The sequence below is a fragment of the Phoenix dactylifera genome, chromosome 9 (assembly GCF_051530095.1).
Source record: "Phoenix dactylifera cultivar Ajwa chromosome 9, Ajwa_hap1_PhDact_Kaust_v1.1, whole genome shotgun sequence".
Classification (NCBI taxonomy): domain Eukaryota; kingdom Viridiplantae; phylum Streptophyta; class Magnoliopsida; order Arecales; family Arecaceae; genus Phoenix; species Phoenix dactylifera.
In genome coordinates this window covers 20,796,929-20,815,909 of record NC_143198.1, presented here as the reverse complement: position 1 = coordinate 20,815,909, position 18,981 = coordinate 20,796,929, and the positions used below count along the sequence as shown (strand labels likewise).

At 39.7% G+C, this 18,981-nt stretch overlaps 1 protein-coding gene across 1 annotated transcript; it reads right to left on the bottom strand.

The window, feature by feature from the left end:
• Nucleotides 1–9,288: 9,288 nt before the first annotated feature.
• Nucleotides 9,289–18,574, bottom strand: LOC103709195 (polyadenylate-binding protein RBP45-like). Its single transcript, XM_008794423.6, has 7 exons — nucleotides 17,969–18,574; nucleotides 15,672–16,146; nucleotides 11,271–11,326; nucleotides 11,060–11,190; nucleotides 10,878–10,974; nucleotides 10,597–10,767; nucleotides 9,289–9,720 (listed from the first exon to the last, which is right to left on the bottom strand). The coding sequence occupies exons 1-7, from the start codon at nucleotides 18,311–18,313 to the stop codon at nucleotides 9,718–9,720; spliced, it is 1,278 nt and encodes a 425-aa protein (XP_008792645.4). The 5' UTR covers nucleotides 18,314–18,574; the 3' UTR covers nucleotides 9,289–9,717.
• Nucleotides 18,575–18,981: the final 407 nt, after the last annotated feature.

Genomic DNA, 18,981 nt, shown 5'->3' with positions numbered 1-18,981 from the left:
AATCGTCAGCATGTTGATGATTGAATTTTGTAAATGAATTGACAAAATTAATAAAATTTAGCATTATTCATCATTTCATCTTCAAATGAACTCTTATATGATGAAATCCTTAGGATTTATTTTATGATGAAGGAGGATTTATCTTCAAGTTCTTAAACTTGTTTGCGACTAAATGATATACTGTTATTAGGACGACAGCATTATCGAGATTAGGTCGTTGTGTGACATATACGTTGGTTGTCCTCTTAATCAAGGAGTATGAAGACACTGATATTTCATACAAGTGAAGTGTAGGAGTATATTTCAGTGAACGTGTCACGCCTCCGGCCCGAGATCGTGAGCCGGGGGTCCGCGCCAACCGCCGCACACCCGTAGGAAACTCTCCCCACGAGCATGCAAGGCATCTTAACCAAACATCTCCGTTATATAAATAAAATAATTCAGCTGAAATAAATGCAATCTTATTCCATTGATTGACACAAATTATATAGTCTCACAGTTCTAAATACGCAGCGGAACAATAAATATAAAACATCAATTTAAATAAAGTCTATTCTAGGATAACTTGTGCTTCAGTTCTTCTAGTCGCTCTCCCATTTTAAATCCTCGATAGGTTAGTTCTCGGAATCTGTAAAACAACAAGAAATTGTATAATGAGCTAGACAGCCAGTAAGTAATAAACACCTTACCTAGTAAATTCATATAATAACATAAAATATAAATACAAATTACGATAAATCAACCTAATAACATAATCAATTCCTTTTCAAGCACAAATTCATTGAAATTCATATTTTTCAAATATCTATATACATAATCATAAATCTGATTCGAAACAAATCATATTCATCTCATCAGCCTTTAGCTACGACCACACTTATACCCTGTGGCTAGGCCAGAAACAGAACCGCACTTATACCCTGCGGAGTGGGCCAGAATACCGCACTTATACCCTGCGGAGTGGGCCAGAATACCACACTTATACCCTGTGGTGGGGCCAGAGTTGCCAATGCATAACCCCCTATTGGCAGGGTCCAGAACATAGCCAGGCTGAGAGTTCTAAATCTGATGCACATCAAAATTCTTGTGGTAACATAATACATGTATCATAATCTGATCTAAATATGCTTATACGATGCAAGAACAGTAAATATAGCAATAATCCGAAAAAATATTATTTCAGTTCACATATTCATTTTTCATTCAATTCATCATCTCGTAAAATTCATAAATCAAATATAAATTCATTAACAACTTGTTCAATGTAAAAATAATATTATATAAATGAAGAGTCTAGAGAAGGCAGTTCGTTACTTACTTTGAACGCGATCCACAACAATCCAATTAATCTCACAAATTTCTTGCAGAACCTAATATCCAAAAATCATATTTTCTTTTAAAATTAATCACAATATATATAAAAACTTAAATTTTAACATGCTCCCAGGGCCAACCCTGCCGAAATGTCTAGCACCCCGGGTTCGAGTTCGGATTCGGGTTCATACCCATAGACCACCCTCCTTTTATTTTATTATTATTTTTTTTCTTTTTTTCTCTCTTTCTTTTCTTTTCTTTTCTTTTTCTTTTCTTTCCTTTTCTTTTTCTTTTCTTTTCTCTTTCTTCTTTCTTCTTTTCTCTCCCGACTCTCTTCCTCTCTTTCGGCGAAACAGGGGGTCCCGTGACCCCCCCTTCTTCTTCTTCTTCCCTCTCGGTCGGACTCCGGGGCGGCCATGGTGGCCGGCCCCGACGGCGGCAGGAGGCGGCGGAGCAAGCCCGACCACCCCCTGCGGCTGGCGGCGGCGAGCACGCCGGCGCTAACGCCTCTAGCCGAAGCAAAGCATCTCTTTTTGGGCCAAAATCCGGCGATCGGCCGGCTCAAAATCACCACCCACCATGGCTAATCACCAAGCAAGGAGAAGGAAAAAGCTTACCTTAGCCCCGACGAAGATCCGGCGCCTTCCTTCCTCTCCGGCGGCGATGGAGGAAGAGGAAGACCCGTGCCGAAGAAGACCCACCTTTTTTAATGGTTCTCTCTCTCTCTCTCTCTCCCCCTCTCTCCCTCTCTCTTGGCCGGCAGCGGCTGGAGCCGGCTTCTTCGGGATGGCTCCCTCCCTCTCACACGCCCTCACGTGCGACGCACGTGAGGCCAAAATTTGGGCTGGGCCGGTCAATGGACCGGGCCCAGTTTCGGGATCTCACAGAACGTGACCAATTTCAGAATGCTTTACTGTCAAAAGTTGTTCCGAGTGGATATAGGTATAAGTATCCCTCAGATCTGAGATCACCACAGTGATTAACAAGCAACTCACCATACTTTGGTACCGGACTAGCAGAATTTCTAATTCTGGGACGGAAGGTCACTGGGTGATCACAATATGGAATTAACCCCTCCTGAAAATAGGAGATAATGCTTTGTGTTCAATTTAGCAAAACCTTGGCCAGGGTAATCCTTGTGATGAGTCACATGATTTCTAAAGTTGATCACATAGTGGATGTACTGATTAGAGAGTTGACAGAACTCTGATGTCATCCTAGCATTGAGAGTCAAAGGGATGAATTATACAGTAACCATAGTCCAGAATTTCAGAATATTTGCTTCGCATATATTCGGCCTATCCAAAGATCGGGTACCATTGCTAGATGATCACATCGATTAGTACAGAAAGTCGTTCCTATACTACCGGCTTAGGTTCGAACCTGTGAGGTCATACGCATAGAAGATTCCTGATTGATCAAGATAGCTGATGGATGATTGAGAATCATTCTGGGATAATTTGGTCAATTTGATTGACAAATTATCCTATAAAATAATTAAGGTAATTATTGGAGGATTAATTAGTAATTAGATTACTAATAAACTCAATTTGATTGAGTATTTGGACTAAGGATTAGCCAAATTGAATTGGATTCAATTTTGAGTTCAATCAGAGTTTTATCCTGATTGGAGTCGACTCGAGTTTCTTTGGAGTCGACTCGAGATGCGTTGGGGTCGACTCTCTTAGAATCCATAGAAAACGTCTTCTGTTTTTCCAAGTGGAGTCGACTCGAGTTTTCTTGGAGTCGACTCGAGCTATGAAGGGGTCGACTTGCTGGGCGTATCAGAGAAATTGTTCTCTGTCGTCTCAGCCGAAGTCAACCCGCAAAGCTTTGGAGTCGACTCGAAGGGGAAGGAGTCGACTTGAGGCGACTTGGAGTCGACTCGAAGATCGGGAAGGTCGACTCCTTTCGGAAAATCTGGAGTTCGCAGATGTTCTGAACCTCTGGGATTCGATCCAGAATTGGTTTTTCAATGAAATCTCGTGGGATTTGGATCGTGGAACATGTGGAAGAATGGGTAGATGATGATGGAAGATCATCACCACACATTTTGATCCTATCTTATCCGCATGAACCATATGTTGTTTGAATTTTGAATTCAAACAAAGATAAGATCTATCTTGTTGCAATCAACCCCTTCATGCGCCAACAAGATACCAGATTTCACCTGAATTTCAAATTCAAGTGATCAGATGGCGTGCCTATAAAAAGGAAGAGTTCCAAGTCGCCGAGAGCATAAAATCATTGAATAAAATTCAGCCTTCATCTCGCCCATTCCATCTCCTCTAAGTCCATCTCACCATAGCTGATAGGGATCCCTGAAAAGAGTTTTTAGATCAGATTTAAATCCTTTTTAATTCCTATAAACCTTTCCTCTAAGTTCTTCCAAGAAGGCGAATCAAAAATTGATAGCATTGGGAAGATCCAAGTTCAGCTAAGGACGATCCTACGCAAGCTAGCACTTCTGTGGGATTGGATCACTCCAGGAGCTTCGTGCGGATTACTCATAGAGGCCAGACAAGTGTGTGGCTACGAAGCTCTAGCATCAAATCCAATACTTTCTGATTTCATAGAGGTATGAAACTAAATTCAATGATATCTCTTATAGGTTCCAATCCCCAAGGGTTAAACCTCTTTTGGGGCTCTTCAGAGAGTAATCTTCAGACCCTATTCGATGGACATTCGAAGATTAGTTGGATGATTAGATTAATTAAGTTTAGAACTTAATTTATAATCTAATTTCAGATCTAAAATTAATCATGCAATGATTTTAGCATAATCGTTTAAATGATCATGGCATATTGATCATGTATATTTGTAGTGATACTTTGAAATTTGATTTCTTATGCATGCTAGAATTAAAATATTTAATTCGGTTTTCTGCTGCGAATTTCAAAATTAAAAGAACTACGTGTGGCTTGATCCCCCTTATGAAGGGGTACGTAGGCAACCCGAACAAGTACAGCCATAGATTTGAAAAAAAAAATTTAAATTTCAGTATGCTATCACTACTAGCATGATAGGATCTCTTTCACATGTAATTATCGATGATTCTTATTATGGGCAAAGGAGATCAAAAGCAAAAGAAAAGGCGCAATAGGTAGAAGTTGATATGATTCCTATTGTCTATCCAAAGGTTAATCCTAATATATCCGATACCAATGGGAAAATTTTGTGCTTACATGATGCAATTTTATGCATTCGAAGGAAGAACACGTCTGCAAAATGGTAGGCTCTTCCAATAGTATGTTGGTAACAACAATGCTGCTATTGAAAAATATAAACTATAATGGATGCGACATGACCAAACAAAAGTTTGTATCAAATTATACCAAGGTTTGTAAGATGCCATAATTATTGATGAAATCATTGTTGTAGTTGTTGGAAGATGATTTATTTTCCCTTCCTTTTATCATAGCCCTTGGTACATGCATCAAAATTATCAAGATGCTATGACTATCTTCTATTTTGGAGGTCCACCGGATTTTTTTATCACATTCACTTGCAATCTAAATTGAACCAAAATAAAAGAGGCATTCTGGCAGATTCCTGGATAAAGAATCGAGGATAGACCAGGTATTGTGGCAAGGGTCTTTCACATCAAAATGAAACAATTTTTAAGGGATGTGAAGAAATTATTTAAAAAACTTCTAACAGATACGAAACTAACATATTTCTTACTATTCTTTATTTCGAAAACTTGAAATATATATGCACATGATTCTCAAATCCTAATGATTATTATATTAAAACAATTGCAGATCTTTATGCAGTTGAATTCCAAAAGAGAAGGTTGTCCCATATACATATATTAATTACCACATTGGAAGAAGATACATGTAGAACTGCATAAGAAATTAATTGGATTGTTAGTACAAAATTACTCATAGGATGATCCACAACTTTATAATCTGGTTGTATCACACATGATTCATGGCCTTTATGGTGCATAAAATCCAGATGCTCCATGCCCGAACAATGGAAAATGTACTAGAAAAATACGTCAAAATGTTTAATTTTGAGATGAAAGTTGATGGTAATGGATATCATCCCCGATGCTTGGAGGATGATAGTGGGCTTCTTTTGTTTTGTTCGATTTCAAGAAATCATCCCTACAGTGGGGATATTCTGTGCTTTTTTTTTTTCAAGTGAAGGCTCATCTCCAAAATAAGGGGTGGCGGAATCTTTCCTGTAGGAAAGGCTATAATATCCTTCCTCCTAGCCTTTCATCCATTCATAGTTGAAAGGATCAATATTTCTTCATGTCCTCGATGGCTTTCTGAGATTTTCCAAGTCGGTGGAGAATACTCAGGAATCAAGCGCTAAGTCTTTTCTCATTTTTGTCGGATGAAGAGTAGGAGTCAGCTGATTGCTTCGTCAGATGAGGGCTCCACCTTTGGCTGAGTTGTTCTCGGAGTCGTCCTTGGTAAATGCTGGTCTGAGCCCTGCCTTTGCCATTAGTATATCTCTTTGTCTCGTTCTGTTTTTTACTAACCCTGCTTTGCTGATTAACTTATTTTTTTTTTGTACTTGCAGCGATGAAGTTCGAGATAGACGAGCTCTTCAGTACCTTGAGAAAGAAGAAGTCTAGCGAGAGCAATTTTTACTCAAGCAGAAGGAGGAGAAGAGTAACGACACACTCTCCTACTGCTGGTCGGGTTCTCGGTGGTGTTAAGCCCTATCATTAGGGTGGAGGAGCCCGTTAGAAGAGAATCATCAGAGGTGGAGGCAATCTATGTCCCTCTCACCTCCGCTCGGCCTCCTGCCATAGGGGCCGACCAAGAGGCCCTTCTTTCCAGCATTCTTGAGTTTACTTCGGCGGCCACTCCAGTTTTTGTGACGGCTCCTGAAGCCATGCTCACTTCATCGACTGTGGTGGATGCAGCCAACCCTTCGATGGCCCCAACAGAGGGGCCTCATACTTTCGCCTCTACTTTGGTTGCTATTCCTTTGCAAGCGAGGGCATCCAAACCGGCTTTTAATATCTGGGACTTTTATCATGCTCAGGTGGCGCCTCGTATGGTATTCTTCACCTGAGAGCCCCTACCCCCTAGCTTCCTCAAGATCAACTTCAACAGGTCGGTTGTGGATGGTGGGAGCAGAGGGGGTGCGGATTTCGTGATCAGAGACTCGCGCTCACGTGTGGTTGCAGCTGGTGGCTGTCAACTTTCGGACACCACTGTTTTCGAAGCTGAGTTGCGAGCGGTATGGACGGGTATTCGTTACGCCCAACAAGTGCTGCAATCCACCGCCATCATTATGGAAGGAGACTCAGTCACCGTGATAGGCTGGATGTAGGAGGGTCCGAGTGGCCTAGGAGGGGACCAGTCCCTGTTACGTGATATTTGGTTGATGGGCAGCGACGGAGTGGCCTTTGAGGCCGAGCACGTCTTTAGGAAGGCTAACAGTGTTGCGGACTGAATGGCCGCTTATGCGGTCAATCACGTGGGTGGCACGTTGTGGACTCAGGATGCAGATTTGCCCAAGACATCCCGTGAAGTTTTATTTTCTGACTCTATTGGGTGTGTCCGAACTCGTGTAGTTTAACATGGCCATCTTAGCACAAAAAAAAAAAAGAGAAAAAAAAGAGAAAAAAAAAGAAAAAAATTGAATTTTAATTCCACTCTAATTTGAACTTAAAAGGAAGAGCTAATGGGATGATTGCTACCTGTTGGGCCAATGGCTAAAAATATTTTGTATTTCTGCTTTCTTTTTGATCCGCACTATGGCCACTATTGCGCATTACCCATCTGCCTATGGTTGCATTAATTTCTTCTGCTACATTTTGCTTGCCCTCACCCTCGAGCTTGCAAAGAAAAGATCTTGTTTTCATCCTGGGTATGGATCCATGATTCTGCCACAACCTAGCAACGTGTTTCTCTATAGCCCTGTCCTTGACTGGGTAATGTTTTGTTGATTAGACCTCTTCTGGCATGTTGATGGTTCAAAAGATGCAGATCCGGCTTCTTGTTGCTCGGTAGGAAGATTCAAGCTGCCGACAGAAGTTGTGACATGTCTTCTAGGCAACTTCTCTTAATTTTCCGTTCTGTTTTTTCTTGGGAGATACATCGGTCAAAGTGACATGTCCTGAGAGCAATCACCATTACCAAGACAAAAGGCTCTGATGGTTCCATTTGGATTTTGTTTGTTTGTGTTCTAGCTTGAAACAAACCATCCATCACTAGGCGAGCTTCTAATGCAACAGGTACTTTGAGATATATTTATACATGTATATTCTAAACATGGTAGTTGGTAACTTTTGTCTGTGCTATGTTCATAAGAAATTAAATGCTAAATCAAATACTAGCTCAGTCATGCCTATTGCTTTAACAATTAATTTGGTTGCTGCTATTACCTGCACAAGTTTTCATGTGATTACAGAGAAGGAACGGCATGCAAAATAAGGAGAAGAAATGAAAGAGCGGGTCGAAGAGGACAAATTGCTGCACCGGCAGCATCTGCTTAAGAAGCGAACAAAGGATAAGATAACACTGAAGAGATGGAGGGAAGGTGAGGCAGGAAAATCCAAGAGATGAATGATATATTATAATACTGATGATGATGATGAGAAGGAAAAAGAGAATATTGGTGTCAGTACGGATTCTACAGTCTATAGCAGAGCAGGAATCCCAGGCACTCAAGATGTTGAGTTTCGTTCGTTCCAAAGCATTTGCTGCATGCCATACGGTTGGTGTCATCACACACTGTAAAACCCTATCAAACCCTTTAAGTACTCGAGGAGTTTGCAATGCCTGCACTAATTCAATGGATTTAAATAGCACATCTTCTTTGATGAATTGCTTTCCTATTTTCGTTTGCGCACTTGCAGACTGGCTTGGTTGTAAAAGCATTTACATGGGCCTCGGCTACGACCATTGAAATTCATGTACTCTTGCATTTAAGTTCTAGCTGGCATACTTATATATGAATCAATAATGGCAACCTCCTACCTTGAGCAAAGCTGTACTGGCTCGTGACTGCGTTTAATACGATACTGCACCACAGGACATTCTAGCATATCATGAGACAGCTAATCTGCTGGTTTAGTTTCACCTGCAACTTCCTTTCGTTTTCTTCTTTTGTTTTTGATTCCCAAGGTAACCACAAAGCATTCCATCCAAGAAAAGACCATTTGTAACCTTAATCATCAGAGGTCCGAGCCGCCTAAACAGCAGATAAATCCAACATGCTCAACTTTGGCGTACAGATGTGATGCGTAGTACATCCGGAATCTGACGACCCAACAAGAAAAATGTTTAGCCTTCCGGGGATACATAATGTGCCGCATATCAAAAAGAATTGTTGATGAGCTGGCGAAGAGAACCGATCCACCAGCGTATCGTTCAGATGTTTGATGCCAACATAATTTAACAATTGGCGAAAATCCGTAAACAGCCATACAAATCTGTACCAAAAAATAAAAATACAAATCCATACAAATAAAATGGGCAATTGTCCACTTCATGACCTGCATTTAGTGGAGCAATTGGATTGATAAGGTATGGCCTGTGATAAACCTGAGAACACGCAATTCTCATGCAAGACTGTTTGTACTGACTGCATACAATGCGGACAGCAAATGCCTCGTTTCACAGAACAACCATCCAGCGAAATAATAAAAAACAAGCTAGAACTACTAAAAGAGAAACTCCCCAACAACCACCAGCTGCAGCTCTGAGGTTCCTGCAGCGTTACAAAGTTGCCTATAAAGAATTAACCCATGAAGAACCGGACAAGATTCAAGGCAGTTCTCTTTAACAAAAAGGAAGCCCTTTTTCCATAGTTTCACAGCCAGTGCACCAAGTTCAAGCCCACGTCAGACATTATCACACTACCTAAACCATGAAGTTCTTCTACTGCTGCACAATAAAATGATTATATCAATCTTCTAGGCACAAATAACAATGTGAACACCAACGGTCCACATGCATGTAGAGCAAAACAAGAATTTGGATAACACATATTCCACAATTAGCACAGAACAGCAAGCACAAGGTCCATGCAATTTATATATAGAATTGTTTGGAAGACCAGTTATAGTTTTGACAGCAAAGAAGCAAGAAAATGTCACGCCTACCATATTTCATACAATAACCATCCAACATAACTAACTATTAGATATGATTCAAGCAAAATACTCTCCGCAACATTAGAAGCTTAAAAAAGCTAGCACTGCTAAAAAACAAACTCTCCACCACCACCGGCTGCAGCTCTCAGGTCTATGCAGCATTTACAGGTTTACACTATGAGTGAGCCTGTAAAGATCCGGACAAGATTCAAGGCAGCTCACTTTAACAACAAAGAATGCTCTGTTTCCATAGATACGCGGTCAACACTGCAGGTCCACACCCAGTTTCAGACACCATCATTACTAGAGCAGGCATGTCCGTCATCAAAATATCACTGCAGAATGGAATGATTAGATCAGTCTTCTAGACACATAGAAGGATTACATTCAAGAAAACCCAAATGATTAAAACATAAACGAAAAGGAAAAAACATTGATGGAAAAAAAGTGCTGAAAATTTAATTAGCAGATGTTCCAAGTTCTTCCCAATGCATGGTGGGGACTGGTGCCACCTGCCCAGGACGCTATACCTAACATAAAATTTGTGATGAAAAAACTGATTTTAAAACCCCAGAAACACATCTTTCTTTTAAGTTTAAGATTTACAGTAGGAAAGCATTGCCTACTTATGCTTATCATATCGTTTTTAAAACATTTTTCAAACTCTCAGAATATCACCAGGTCTTTCTTTTACAGAAAATCTGTGCAACCAACCTAATACATTCAAAGAGGTCCTGTAGAGTGGGAATTCTGAAATGTCAATACACAAGATTCAAGCAAATAAGGCTATTAGCAGCACTAGAAGCTTAGAAAGAACCTCAGTTCCATCACCGTCCAGAGGATAGTCTGGTTCCCAAAAGAGAGGGCAGGTGAAGTTGGGATGGGTAAGTCGAGGGCAACAAGAAAAACCTATTCTGAATCATGAATCTTTTGAGGACACTATGTATGATCACACTTGATCCTTGACCAAGATTAAGGACTGAATGACTTTGATTGGACTCACCCAACAGGTCCAAAAGCAGCAACCTTTTGAATCAAATAAAATTCTCCACGCAGGCATTGTTATGCCTTGATAAGACAAGTTTCAACAACACAACTTGGTTATTACTAAACAATTCACAAAAGAACTATTAATTTCAAACCTAATATACTTGAAACATGAATGATATGAAAATGGAAAAAAACAAATCAAAATCAATGGAAACACTAACCTGCTGCTGCTGTGGCTGCGGCTGCTGCTGCTGCTGATAGTTCCCATATCCTGGATATGCTGCATATGCATACATGTTGGGATCCTGAGGTGGTGGGGCATACCCATATGTATCATAGCCTTGGGCATACCCATAATAGCTACCATTCCATTGAGTAGGATCCTGCTGTGGCTGAAAACATCAAACAGGCGACTTCAGGTTTCTTCAATTTAACAAAACAACGGCAAGTAACTTGTCACTTAAAAGATTACTAAGACTCCAATAGCGTTAAATTCCTGAACCTGTTTATTTGCTGGACTACGACCCCATGAAAGCCGTATGCTCTGCCCCCCAATCTGGGTTCCATTTAACATCCGCAGGGCTTCCTCAGCACATGACCTGAGAATCATTAAAAAAGGTTCACCAAAATGAAACTGAAAGTATAATCCACACGAAGAGAGCACTGAAGCTAAGACATGCAAACCTGATTTTAAATTGAACAAATCCACATCGCTTGCCTACAGGTATCTTTACATAGACCAATTCCCCATACGGGCTAAAAACTTGCCGCAGAAGATCATCAGTAACATTTGGATCAAGCCCTCCAACAAATATCTGCAGACCAGGATAGTATATCTCAGAACCATAACACCCAAATGACTGCTCTAACATTTAAAGTATAACAAACTACCCACAGTGGTATTATTTGGATCATTCTCGGACTCAGTTCCCGGTGTAGTCTGGTAAGATGCTGCAAAAACAAAACAGGCGAGAATCAACTTCATAGCTGAGAATATCTTGCCAGCATGAATGCCATTAATAGTCCAATACTCTCTATATAAGACTGCAAGGAAATCCCAGAAAATTCTAGAAATACACCACATATGGGCATGCAGTTCTGTTAGATCAAACTAATTTCTGAAAGCCAAACCACTTACCAACAGATGAAGCATAAAATCTGCAACAAAAAAACCATATGAAAGCCTGATTTGTTATATTAAATGGGCATTTGCATGCTAAAAGTAATTAGCAGGTGAGTATCCAGGTCATCCACTGAAGATAAGAATATGTTGCACATTAACGGTCACAATTAATTTGAAAACTGACCAAAATATCAAAAAATGCCCAATTTTATTTATGACAAAATTGAAAGGAGGTAGCTGCATCCATATCAATCCAGGAGTTATTTTGCATTCTTTGAATTCTAACCACAATCAGATCGTGAATCTTGTGAATCACCAATGCAGACTCTGAAAGAGTGCAAGCAACTAACTTTGAAACAAAGAATAAGAAGAGATGGCACTCGAAAAGGGGCTACTTAGGCTGTATAAAGCTGACAGTGTTTTCCCGTTCATAAAATGGAAGCTGTCAAAAGCCATAAAAGCAATACCTAATATGCTGTCACCTGTACACATAAAGCGTGGGAAGTATTTCCAGTGTCAACAAATAGATAGGACTAGGAGGCCCTTATTGAAATGTGTGGACTCTCAAGAAATGTTAAAGCCATGCTATGCCTCTTGCTCAAGGCATACTCTCATATAAAATGTGACCAAAGTCTTCTGCTGGACAGGTTCCTTCCCCTTCCCCTTTCCCTCCCCCTTCATCTTGCTGGAGAGTATCTTTCCCTCTTATTGGAAAAGGACACTACTGATTTTTATATAATTTAACATTTCCATGAATTTCTACCTTAGACCCATGTCAACAAAATATTTACCTTGTCAAACCCTTATAGCTATTCATCTTCACTACCACTTAATATCAAGATCACCTTGTCTCTAACCATTACAAAGTCTAACCTAATCTACTGGGTGAATGCCCTTTAGAGGGTGTTCATTCCTCCACTTACCCATAACCATCCAAATAATCATCTATGAACTCATGACTATTTAGGCACAACCTTACAAGCACTCCTTTGCACATCATATATAATCAAGATGATATCCTTTGCAATTGGTCTTCCATCTTATGGACCTTTTTCATCTTTGTCAACTTTGACATGGTAAACTTGCATGATCATGGTACAAGACAAAACCATCTCCACTGATTCACTGCCACACTCCAGTGGGCAACTCCTATAGCATTCTATTTCAAACACAACTGATAACAATTAGCCTATGAAACTAGTTTCCAATACAGTAGAACATCTACATTGGTTAAGAACTACGAAATGAAAATTTAATTCATTGTAGAGAATCAGAAATACAACCTTTCTAGCGCCTTTTGTAACACATGCAATTCTCTTTGCAGCCAAATTCTTTTTCTCCTACTACAGGTCATAGTCTATATTATAGCCATAGCCATCAGCCTTATCCCAACAATTAAGGGTTTGCTTTACGGATCCATATCCACCAAGCACTCCTATTTAGGACGAGTCATAAATTAAACTCCACCCAAAAAGTGTTTGACTGTGATAAATCATTACCCATTAGAAAGAAGTAGAACTAGATATACACAGACATAGCTAGCTACCCTTAAAACAAGACTAATCTGGTTATACTTGATGAGGAAATGCATGTTATGTCATATAGCTGAAGCAATCTATGCCACAGTCATCATATGATATTCAATGTATATTTAATGTATTTAATAATGTTCTTTCTCTAAGGAACTCAGCAAAATAGCCCCGTAACTTCGGGAGAAAGGGCACCGCCCCACAAAAAGGGTCGCAATGACCAGGCCTGATATTCATAGAAAGTATCTAACAAGTTCAATAGATCATGTTTAGCGGAATGACGGATATTCCTTGCTCATTATCAAACAATCACTTATTCCCAAACCGCAATAGTTTTCATTTTCCATCTTATGGAAAACAGCTCTACTAAACTCTCAAAATAAGCCCCCGCTCGTATGCTTCTAATAGGAAAAGCAGAACAGATCGCTTATGGGTTTACAGTTCACCTGTTGTGACCATAACAGCTACCGATCCCTTCACTCCCGCATTTGCTTGCCCTGAAGAACTACCTTCTTCAAAACAAGGCGTCAAGAAAATACAACTTGAAAACTCAAATATTATCATACAATTTTATTTTAAAAAAAATCAGAGAGCTTGACCAAGCTAAAATTTGCAAGTTTGTATTTAGAATGGATTTGTGATGGCCAGGAACAACAATGTGGCTTCTAGATTTAGAAAAACAACCATGTGTTTTCCACAACCAGGGAACAAAAAACGTTAGTTATGGGCTGAGCAGGTGGGTGGGTTTCCAAGGGGATCGGTGATGAGTGCCTACATACATTTATAAATGCACGGAGAACAACATTTCATAAATACTTGATCATATTTCCAATGCACATATAGACATGGATAGGTATTTAATCACACATGCATATTCATGCTGATAATAAGCTGAGTTTGATTAAGGGAGGGCTAGAAGTTCAACTTGAGGTTTCAGTTCCTGATATGATTATTTAAGAACAAAATATCGACTAAGATCTTGGGATTAAGTGAAATTCTGAACACCAAAGAAGTGGAAACGATATGCAACAGATTGTGAAAAAAGGCTCAACTAGAGATAAATAGTTGAGTATTTGAAGACAAAGAACAACATTAAGTATGATTTGTTTGATTCACACGTGAATACCTATATAGAGTTAAAAAATCAAAGTCAGACACATTAGACATTAACAAAAAAAAAGAAGCAAAGAATAATATACAAAGGAACAAACAAAGATCACATGGTACAGAGCTATGTTCTCTACAGTTCATCACAAAATAACCATGAAGCCAAAGAAGAGAAAATAAAGAATAAGAAACAAAAAGGGTGCAGAAATCATGAAAAGATATCAGAAAAAGAAAACAGCCAACTCATGGCATTATTTTGCAACTTCTAACATTGTTTTGAAATAGCAAAAAATGTTCTCATCTCCTACTCACATCATGGCATCAAAGGGCATCCCTTTGAGATTTACTATGACCTCCAAAATAGGTCTTCCGTCAAATGCCACTTAGATTTTGAAATTAATGCTGTCAACAATGTCACCAACAAGATATCTCCACTTAAAAAGAGTGCCTATTACTTTGATTGTCAAATCATGTAATAAATCTGCACTTTCACTAAAGGAGTAATTGTTTTGAGGTTACAAACTGTCATGAAAAATTAAAGATGCTGATACAAACACAAGACTTCTAATGCAAAAGAGGTATGAAACTGCCTAAGACAACAAAGAAGAAATGCATCTAAGAGGCTGAATAATGACTAAAATCATTATTTCAGGCAAACTGAAGATGATAATCAAGAAAGTCCAATACCAAAAAGAACTGCTTTTACCCATGAAAGGATAATCTAAAACAAAAACCCAAATTCAATATCAAAAAACAATATGAAAATAGATTAATGTACAGCTATGCAAAAGATAAAGCAAAAAAGTTGATATACAAAATGCCTAAAATAGTGCCTTTTAGAATGCTCAAGCTTAAAATGTAGAGTTGAAACATGACAGAAATTTAATTTCACTAATAGGTGTTCAAATGGAAGAAACTGAAGGATTTATAGCGGGAAAGCAGATAGATCTCTTACTTTGAGGAACCAGAAGAAGTAAATTGCGAATATAGACAGCTTTCTAATTTCAAAATAGAAGAGCTAAAGCGAAAATGTAGCATATAATGCCACATAAAAGCGCGTGGAACCAAATTATCACATAATTAGAAAAACTGACCTAACTGAGGCCACGCATTTTAGGAGATATGCATCTCAGCTGAAGTCAATTCCAGGCCCTAAATGAAGATAGCATGGCATCCTGCTTCGAGACAACATGAATTTCTATAAGTCTTTATTACTTAAAGCTAAGTGTAAATGAGCCCAACTTCACAAAGGAAAGTGCTAGGAAGGAAATGACTTTTGTACATCTATCGACGCAATGCCGCTTATCTTCAAGTGTATGACTGGGAAATAGAACATGATAAGGATAACATTTAGCAGATTCCACTACCACACTAAACATTCAGCTGATGTCAATACAACATATTTTAACATGAAATATACAAATCAGGAGGTGATTTTTATAGTTCCAGCAAATTTCTCTATAAGCAATGCAAAAAATAAGGGTAATTGTGACAGTATAGAAAAAATGAAATCAAGAACTGTCTAACATCCACCTACCATTTGTAGAATACTGTTGAGCACCCGCCTTCTTGTTGGCAGCTGGACCAATCCTCATAGGCCTTGATGAACAGTAAACTCCATTCATTTCAGCCATGGCACGTGTATGCTCATTTAAATCTGCGAACCTAACAAAGCCATAGCCCTTGGATCGCCCAGTAATTCTATCTGCAACAACTTTTGCCCCCTTAACTGATGGGTAGCGATTTTTGAATGTCTCTTGTAACAAGTAATCCGTGACATCTGAGGCCAAGTCCCCAACAAATATGGTATAATCAGCACCATCATCTCCGCGCCTCTCACCTGATCCAGAACTAGCCCAATTTAGCCTGAACGTTTGCTCGATATTAGGCATCATTTGGCCATTACATGTCAGAAGAACTCTTTCTGCAGTGGCACGAGTTGCAAACTCAATAAAACCATAACCCTCCGATTGCCCAGTCTGCTTATTTCGGATAATTTTCACAGAAAGAACCTACAGGATCATGAACAACATGAATGAGGAAGGACCCAAATAATTCTGATGTTAGATGTGATTGCAACCATCACAAGTTCTATACAGATAAATAAGCCAAAATAATACTTTTATTCCACTTCCACATTGAATTAGTACAAGAAAAATTAGCATGTCCAATCAAACTTCAAAACCTTCGTCCACTGTGTTTCCATAACAGTAATGGCAACTAAGATTTCATATTTCCATGATGTCAACCTAAATATCACAGCATGTATACACAAACTAGCAACTGCATCATATCAACAGGTAGCTAAAGGAGCGTCAAGATGGTATGCTTGCCAGCACAATGTCATTTTCTCTTCTGCTGCACCGCAATAGTGAAGCTGGAAGTCCAACCAAGAAGGCAGTTCAGTTATGATTATGAATTATGCAACTACTGTATCCCATAGAAGCTTCAAAACTATATTGATGGCAGAAGAGTACAATAACCGTAAGCAGAATCCACGGGCGTAAGGCAAGCAAATGAGTGTTCTTACATACCCAGGAGAAACAGTAAGTGAAGCTCAGAAAGAGTATGACGTGGAGAAATCTTCTTTTTTTTTTTTGAAGGAAATGACATGTAAGGAAATCAAATAATACAGTATGGACATGTGCAACAACCTTGACAAAGACACGATACCACATACAAGTTGAGTGGTCGACTAGAAGAGAAAGGGACCAAAGAAAACTTGAATATGCCTATCAGGTTCAAGAACTTTGGTTGGATAAAAGTAAACTAAGGATGGTGAAGCAAGGTTTTGCATTGATGTAATCTAATCTCATCAAGTTGTGCTGCTGTAGCAAACTTAATACTTTCATCAAAGGAAACTCTTGTGAACATGGATGAAATGAGCCTGGTTATAAATGTGACAAGCTTTGGGACCAGCCCTAGTGCTTTGGACATTTTACAAACCAAGCCTGGAAACCACTTCTTCCCATATAACCACAATTCTTTCATTAGACAAAAGAAAGAATTTGTAACATATCCTCTGAAAAAATTATTACCCTGAACATATAATCTGAAATCACAGAACACAGTATTTCAAGCAGCAAATTATGATATGACAAAAGCTAGCCCTTTCAGACAGTTACCATACCCTTTAGAACTATGTCATTTGTTTCAAAGTAATATTCTCAGGTGGTTTGCAAAATCCTGAACAAAACACAATTTATTACAATACCAAACTAACAATTTCAAGTAACAACCAATTACATGTATAAGTCACAGCCTTCTCACTTTCACTGTTCCATTTTCAGGTTTTATTAATTCAACCAACTTGCTAGTCTTTCAGATGCCTATTTTCTAACATTGACAAAATTATAATTTAAGATCTATAAAGATATAAATAAAAACATTTACTCATTCAATCAAAACTAAATATGATAAACAATAAGTGAAAAAGCCCAAAAAACAATCCAAACACGTAGCTCTCTTTTACTAGGAAAACTCATGTTTTTAATTATAACGTGTCTTCCGCTGTTTCTATGTGATGGGGCAACAGCAACCCTAATTCTCAATAATTACATGCAATTAAACACTAAGATCAATTGATTGACAGTAAAAATAGCAATTTCAAGGTCATAATACAGATCCTAGCTTACCAAACAAGCTACTAAAACAAAAACAAATGAAGAAAATGAAAACATAAAAAATATCACATTAATCAAGATCCATATAATAAAAATGGTCAAGAAAGCAAAAAAAGACCAGGATTTCATACAAAAGAAACCAAAACAAGTAGATCGATTACAAAGCACGTATCAAGGAGAGTTTGGAAGAATAAAAGGAAAATTTTGTCACCTCTCCAGTCTGAACGAAGCACCCATAGAGATAGTTCTCGTCCATCCAGTACTGCAAATCCCCGATCCAAAGCGTCCGGATCTCGTCAGCCGATGCCGGCTGAGAGGCCGCGGCGGGGGCCGGGTACTGCATCTGGGCCTGCTGAGGTTGGAACTGCGGCGGCGGCGGCACCGACTGGGGCACCGGCGGCGGGATCTGGGACGGCTGCTGGTTCCACAGCGGTGGCGGCTGCGCCTGGTAGTACGTCGGTTGCGGCGGGGGCGGCATCACCGTCCACTGCTGCGGCTGCGGCTGCTGATGCTGATCCATCGGTGGCTGCACCATCCCGCCGGCAGGCTGCATCATCTTCGGAAAAGAGAATAACAACAAACCCTAACCCTAGAAAACGAAAAGGGGGAGGGGAAACCCGAACCCCAACCGAAAGGTTGGAAGATAAAAAAGGGAGGGAGCGATCAAACCCTAACCCGAGGTAAGGAAAAAGCGGATTGGCGGTGGCCAAAGAGAGGGAGGGTGGGTTGGAGAAAACCCTAACCCTAGCGAGAGAGCACGAATGAGAGACGGAGAGGGCCCGCGGGGTCGCAGAGGAGTGAATATAAAAAAGCCGACGAAAGGATAGCAGCAGGATTCGAACACCACACGGCTCTCCTCACTGGTGCGCGGTGCCGCACGGTAATCCTCTGCGGGGCACTTACAGCTGTACTCTGCTCGTATGCTTACGTGTGCAGAAAACCAGAGGCTCGTGACGTGGACGCATACTGAGCTCTTCAGCGGCGCCTTCCCATGCATGCATGACGCACATGAAGCAATTATTTAATTTCTATCTGCTCACGTAGACACGGGGCGCATAAGACTTTTCATGCGTGAATTGGTATCAAGTCACAAGTTATTTGTTTTCTTATACAACACCCACGCAGCAGTCTGGCATTCCATCCCAAAGACAGCTGGAGCTTATAACTGCATTCACGACAAGTCTGTTTGCATGCTGCCAGTCTGAGCTCGAAATATTTCAGACA

Coding starts and splice junctions, on each gene's coding strand:
- LOC103709195 (XM_008794423.6), bottom strand. CDS start 18,313: ATGATGCAGCCTGCCGGCGGGATGGTGCAGCCACCGATGGATCAGCAT. Junction 16,147..17,968: donor GCTTCGTTCAGACTGGAGAG/GTGACAAAATTT, acceptor ATGATCCTGTAG/GTTCTTTCTGTGAAAATTAT. Junction 11,327..15,671: donor TCAACAGTATTCTACAAATG/GTAGGTGGATGT, acceptor TTGTTTTTGCAG/CATCTTACCAGACTACACCG.